This window comes from Hypomesus nipponensis, chromosome 20, assembly GCF_054491055.1.
Source record: "Hypomesus nipponensis isolate SF chromosome 20, ASM5449105v1, whole genome shotgun sequence".
NCBI lineage: Eukaryota > Metazoa > Chordata > Actinopteri > Osmeriformes > Osmeridae > Hypomesus > Hypomesus nipponensis.
In genome coordinates this window covers 5,076,035-5,082,659 of record NC_140380.1, presented here as the reverse complement: position 1 = coordinate 5,082,659, position 6,625 = coordinate 5,076,035, and the positions used below count along the sequence as shown (strand labels likewise).

Below are 6,625 nucleotides of genomic sequence, written 5' to 3'. Positions count from 1 at the left end.
GTCGCACGCAGACTGAAACCTAACCCTGAATAGACCCCCCGAGTCGCCGTCGGAATGCCCCTCGCCGGCCTACGTCGCGGGGAAACGTTGTTTCCCTTCACGCGTAGCTCCGCAGCGGACAGAGTTCCAACGCTAGAATCCATGTTTGACATCGATCCTTTCGCTTTGGTGATGCAGACGCCTGGCCTGTGTGTGCGTGTGTGCGTGCGTGCGTGCGTGTGTGTGTGTGGTGGGGGGTGTGATCTCAGTGCTAAAGAGCTGATGTTCTGGGAGACCTACTCCTGACCAACCAAGGCATCACCAGGGCAAGGCGTCGGGATGTTACCTTAGTGGCCTGGATGCAAGTCATGTCGACTCCATGCAGCAATAGGAAGTGGCTCACTGGCTTGTTTGTTCATCCGTTTTCTGCTGTTTGGCATACAGCTATCCATTTCTCTTTGAATTCTTTAATGGGCAGGTTTTATCAATCGTTGACACATTTTGAAGATGCTTGATAAAGTTTAGGCGAATTGATCCACTGTTTTCGGCGTTAGACCATTTAGTCCATGTCCGCGGCTGTGCCAAGTCCTCGAGAACGAGCTGGCAGAATACCGGCACATTTCCGAGGTCTCAAACCCCTGGAATTCTGTTTGCGAGACTCGGTTTTGGAATGATGTTATTGAGGGCAGAGAAATGCTGCACTTGCTGCCAGTATTTTCCACCCATACGTATCCGTAGGCCTCAGGGGGAAAACAAACTGGGCCATGCTGAACAGGGGCTCTTTTGCTGGATTGTGTTTCCTTTTCCGTTCTCACTGTTTATATCCAAAGCAACAGGGACTTCTGACTGAGAGGAAGGACAGCACAAGTTACTGGACATAACCTGGGTGTCAATAATACAAAGGGATTCCAAAATCTCTGCCATTTATGTACAGCATGTTTTGTATATAAATATATATATATCAAATTATATATATAAATCTATTTTATTATAATTGGATTTTTGGTTATTTTTAATGGAAGACACTATGCTGTGGCTTGGCAGAGGTTTCCTCTTGTTTACCCTCCAGTCAGAAGAGATCGTTCACTCGAGTGTAAAGGCACTCTTCAGTCAGTCATGCAGTTTGGGAAGGATCCAGTAATAATTCTTTTTGCACAAATGTATTATAGTAACACCAACCCATGTATTTTTTATTGTCATCATTTGAGTGTATGTGGGGGGGGGAGGTTATTTAAGAACTGTAAGTTGATATTCAAAGTTCTGTACAGTTTTTTTTTAATGTAATTTTTCCCCTATTTAAATAAATGCTTTTTGTGTCATTGTTTGCAAAGTGCGTGATGTGTTATGGATTTTTATTAAACCTTCTCTTGTCTTCATTACTGTTCTTTACAGAAGCACAAACGTTTATTTCAGACATTGACACTTTTATTTAACAGGTGTGATTCAAAATGGGCACAGCGAGGAGTAAAAGGCACGGTTTGCACGCATGCGGCTTATTCTTGACCTCTCGTTTCAGAACTAATCGAATGTTCCGCCAATTCGGCCAGTCTCCACAGCCGGTGGGGGTGGCTCGCTATCGCAGTCCGTCTTGCGTTTGTCCTCCGTCCGTGGATGGCGAGCTCAGACAAACGAGCGTTTCATCAAAGAGGGCGTGTACCTTATCTCGTTGTAACACTCCTCTTCCTCCCCGTCCGTCCACTTCCTCTCGCGGCTGGAGCGGTGGAGCCACAGCACCAGCACCGTCAGGGCAGCGAGGACCAAGGCCATGGACAGGGTCAGCAGCACCCCCTGCAGGATCCCTGGGGAACGTTCCGGAGCTGCAGGCACACCGGGGGGAGGGGGGGGGGGGGGGGGCGACGACATGGGGAAATATCGAGCACCGTTGAATGGCTCTCTAAATCCTATTTTTGATTCCGTCACATCTTTAAAAGTAATCAATGTGGATCGTGATGTGCCTAGGTTGGTCAGTGGTCTCCTGTAAGTGGTAGGGCTCAACAAAGCGCGGATGCGACCACATAGACGTGCAGGCCCTCTCTCACTCACTCAAAGGATCCCAGAAGTGAGAAGGGGTATCGTTTTGACCACGTTTTCACACGATTGGAAAACAAACGTTACGGTTTGGAGGAAGAGAACACTCACGGCTGTACACCGACAGGTTAATGTAGCAGTTCTGGGTCCCCAGCAGGTTGGTGACGGAGCAACGATACAGCCCCGAGTTCTCAGACGACACGTTGACCATCTGGACGGACCCTGAGAGATCCCCTGTTCCAGGAGAGAGAAGGAAGCATGTTGTTCCCCTCTCATTACTGGGAAGTGTATATGTTAATGTTGCTTTTTTTTTATTGATCAACATGTTTTCCGTATACCAGATGGTCTGTCTTATCTCAAAGGTATGCATGTAAAAAAAAAAAAAAGAAAGCTTGGTGCATGTAAAATATTTGTTAAAAGCACACCTGCTCTACGCCGTAAGATTCCTTTTTTTCTGCTTTGACTCAAGACGCACGTTAAGCAGCTCTTACCGTCCATGTTCATGGGTAGAGATCTCTCTTCTGGTTGGAGCTTGTGCCACCTCATTTCTGGGGTGGGGACCCCCTCGGCCACCATGCAGGACAGAGTGACCGTGCCCCCCACCCCCGTGTATCCGTCCCAGAGGCACAGGGGCAGAGATGGAGGTGCTGCCAGTCCAAAGACAGTCGCGTTCAGTAAACGAAACACCATCTAAGTTCCACACATTTTTTTTTTTCTTTCACGTTTCCACAATAATTGTTTGTTATTTTACTATGTCTAGTGAAATCATTGCAGTCTGATACAACAGAGGACCGTATCACACAAGAGGCAAATGCAAAGCGCTACAACTTCTGCAACAGAGTGGAGGGTTATCCCCTCCAGCCCTACCCAGGACACGCAGGGCCAGCTCTCCGATGCCAGGGTCTCCAGTCTCGGGCGGGTTGCTCACCACGCAACGGTAGGTTCCGGCATCTGACACGCGCGTGTCGTTCAGCACGATATCGGCGCTCCAAGGGATGCCCGCAAAGCCCACCCTGCCAGTGAGGGAGGGGTCCTCAATCACCTGACCGTGGTCATAAACAATCACCTGACGGCGGAGGAGGAGGGGGGAGGGACACATCATGTGATGGTATGTTAGTTCATTGACGTCAAAGGGTTCAAAGGGCGAGTGTGCGGTGTTGTGATTCAAGGGGAGAGCCTGGGAGAGCCTGACCTGGGAGGGAGAGTCTGGGTGGGAGAAAGGAGCCAGTGTCCAGATGATGTTGAGTCTGGACAGGGGGCTCATGGTGAAGAAGGAGCAGGGCAGGGTCACCGAGTCCCCCTGGACCACCTCCACACTCTCCTCCCTCATGGTCACCCTCACTGCGTCTGCACAGAGGTGGACAAGACAGAGTGGGCCAAAGAATGTGACACAGCCTGAAGGAGAGAAAACGACGACAATTGATTTGTTTCCTCGACAACAAATCAGCCCTTGAGAAGGGTTTTGTACATGATTATATCATCCGGATAAAAGGTTTTGAAATGAGTTACTGATATTACTATTATATGAATCTAAATCTTGTCCAATATGAGGTCCCTCCAGGTTTTGTGTTTGTTTTTGTCTCATTCTGTTGCTGTGCTCCCTCCCCTGTGCTCATTACTGTCATCATGAATCCTTCCCTCCCCCTCCTCTGATGCAGGCAGCCCCGGGTCCTTTGTGTGTGTGGGAACCCACCGGGGATATTGGCTGTTAATTACACTTGACAGTTCTGTGAGAAAACCCAAACACATCTCATCACAAAGTGGCAGAGGCAGAACAATAGTCACTTCATTAGGCCTTCACTGTCATGTCTTTCTCCATAGAAAGCTGGGCAGCACTTTACATTGAGGTTACATGAACTACCATGTCACTATGTAGTCATACCTGTGGTCAAACCTAGCTTTGTGGAACTTGCTATGAAAGTACAGGGTTTTGTGTGAGCTGAATGCTATTACAAGTGTAAAAAGGGACAGTATGAGAAGGGTTAAAGGGGTAAGTGAATGTTGTAAAGGGTCAGTAGAAGGTTGTGTCACCAAAACAAGATCAATGTTAACATCACTGTACCCCTGGAAAGCTCAACCTCCCCCAAAATAAGCTTTACTGTACTATCTAGTACCGCTGAAACACGATGAAAATGTAACTACAATGTTGTCACTGAAGGTGTTACCATGTAGTCACGTTAGTTGATAAAAACATATGTGAAGCAATGTGTCACATTGCTTGTCAAAAGGCCAAATAATACGAATAGATTTATTCATATCTAATATACTTTATTAAAGTACAAACTTTCTAAGTGTTGCATGGACACGTCAACGAGTGTAAAATATATTATGACAAATGTATAAAATATGCTGAAGTAAAACAAACGCATCCACCTTGTGCATTTTATGCAACGTTTCACTGCTTTCTAAATAACGGCCTTGCTAATTACAAGTGACTCACCATGCTGACGAACAGAAGTTAGCAAATAAGCAGTCCAGAGCAGCCACCTTCCAGAGTAGCCCATCACAACATGAACACTGTCCGTCATGGAGGCTAATGTCTGTAGCCCGGCAGGAAGATTAGGAAGCAATGACCAGGCATGCATGATTCATCTATTGAGCGACCCCAGCAGTCCTGCTCCCTCCCGACTGAGGCTCCCCCCTCCTTCTCACCCCCTTTCTCTCTCTCTCTCTCGCTCTCTCTCACTCTGGGTATTGCATTCAGGGTCGCAACAAAAACTTAACTTTTTTGAAGATGCGTTTGAATTCTGAATGAAGGAAAGGGCCCTTGAGGCTGAGGTTTCAACACTACAGTGTGGGCTCAGATCCTGGTCCAGCTGAGTTGGGTTCTGGCTGGAGGGCCTCCTGTGTGTCACCTCCCTCTTGTCGTACTGTCAAATAAAACATGCCGACAAGAAAATGAACATCTTTAAAATGTGCTTTAAACATATATTTTCCCTCTAGCAGTTTCTGCTTTGATTGGGACAGATCAGTGACAGGTCAGGGAAAGTGAGGCACAAGTAGGATTCAAACCCAGGTCCCTCCAGAGGGACCTTCACTTACAAGGTACACACTTTGTTAGTGAAGCTACCAGGGCCCCTGTGACGACTTTCATAAATCTCTCACTACGTCTCCCAGGAGACAGAGAAAGTTGGCCATTACAGCTCACCTGCTCGTTTGTGAAGCACACCTGTCAGTCGTTAGTGTTGATTGGCAATAAGATCAAGTGACTCATCACCCATCCAGATCCTTTTCATCTAATGCAGTAATCCTGGTCCAGTGAGACCTATTGTCCTTCTTAAAAGTTCTCAGAACGGATTCTAATATGTTGGTAATTGAATTGACGTTATTAGCATTTGAGCCACTGAAATACTGTAAGAATGGTTGAATTTCTTAAATAATGAAATTAATACAGATACATTCTTATCTTTATTGAGCATAATCAGTGCTTCAAATATGTTTTAATTAAACTTTAAATTGTATTCATAAAATACAATGTAACCAGATTTACTTTATTTGTGCTGTACAACATTTTAGTACATATACTTTTTGTGACCAAACAAAGTATTGATACCAGGATAAGACCAAGACATAGTCATGCTAAATATGGATCAGTATTAGAGGTGGTTTGATAATGAAACACAAAAGTACAACCTTTTAAAACCATTAACTACCACAGGAGGCTAATTAATTAGCGGAGGTCTGCTGCATGACATCAGTTGTAGAAAAAAAGTTAACATGAAAGTTTAAACACAAAGCTTACTGATGGTTCATATAGCCAGAACTGTGTGTAGTTTGTCCTTTGATGATAAATTCCAAATGTGCTTTCATCAGATATGATCCAACGACATTACTATGTTGCCGATAATGTTACCACAATACATACACAATACATTATATATGTCATGAAGTTCACAGTAAAATTCAGCAATTATAGCTGACAATGTTTGTATGAATGAAGTCTCTGACTTCCTCCCTCTGTTTCTCTACATGTGAGGAGAGCTCCTTTTACTACCTTCTCTTACAGCATGGACCTCTGTCAAGAAGTTTTCACTGACATCTCTCTGTTTGGTCCAAAGTCTCTCTATCTCCCCATCCTTCACCTCCATCTGTTAGAAGTACTGGAGCAGGTGTTAGCAGTACTGGGGCAGGCGTTATCAGTACTGGGGCAGGCGTTAGCAGTACTGGGGCAGGCGTTAGCAGTACTGGGGCAGGTGTTAGCAGTACTGGGGCAGGTGTTAGCAGTACTGGGGCAGGTGTTAACAGTACTGGGGCAGGTGTTAGCAGTACTGGGGCAGGTGTTAGCAGTACTGGGGCAGGTGTTAACAGTACTGCGGCAGGTGATAGCAGTACTGGGGCAAGTGTTAGCAGCAGTGTGAGGTTCAGGGTCCTTGGTGCTCCGTGGGGCCTGGTCTCCTGTCAGGTCAGAGACCCTGAAGCCCCCTGTACGTCTGTCTGCACAGAGCCAAGCTTCACTGTCACCACCCATCAACAGTGGAGGAATCATCTGTGTGTCTGGATCCTGTCTGACGTACTTCCTGTACGTCTTCATTAAATAAGGGTTCAACACATGAATGTACATAATATGTTAATATAGACACTCTTGTTTACTGATGCTCTAGTTCCCTCTAGTTCCCTC

At 46.0% G+C, this 6,625-nt stretch overlaps 1 protein-coding gene across 1 annotated transcript; it reads right to left on the bottom strand.

The window, feature by feature from the left end:
- Positions 1-1,403: 1,403 nt before the first annotated feature.
- On the bottom strand, positions 1,404-4,606 carry LOC146245997 (immunoglobulin superfamily member 11). Its single transcript, XM_084684095.1, has 6 exons — positions 4,448-4,606; positions 3,200-3,354; positions 2,875-3,073; positions 2,499-2,654; positions 2,119-2,241; positions 1,404-1,796 (listed from the first exon to the last, which is right to left on the bottom strand). The coding sequence occupies exons 1-6, from the start codon at positions 4,590-4,592 to the stop codon at positions 1,600-1,602; spliced, it is 975 nt and encodes a 324-aa protein (XP_084540221.1). The 5' UTR covers positions 4,593-4,606; the 3' UTR covers positions 1,404-1,599.
- Positions 4,607-6,625: the final 2,019 nt, after the last annotated feature.

What these genes read in the sequence shown, in the direction of transcription:
- LOC146245997 (XM_084684095.1), bottom strand. Translation starts at nt 4,592, where the DNA reads ATGCATGCCTGGTCATTGCTTCCTAATCTTCCTGCCGGGCTACAGACA. An exon ending in ACCCAGACTCTCCCTCCCAG is followed by an intron (nt 3,074 to 3,199) that starts GTCAGGCTCTCC and finishes CTCCGCCGTCAG; the next exon opens with GTGATTGTTTATGACCACGG. An exon ending in GCTGGCCCTGCGTGTCCTGG is followed by an intron (nt 2,655 to 2,874) that starts GTAGGGCTGGAG and finishes TTGGACTGGCAG; the next exon opens with CACCTCCATCTCTGCCCCTG.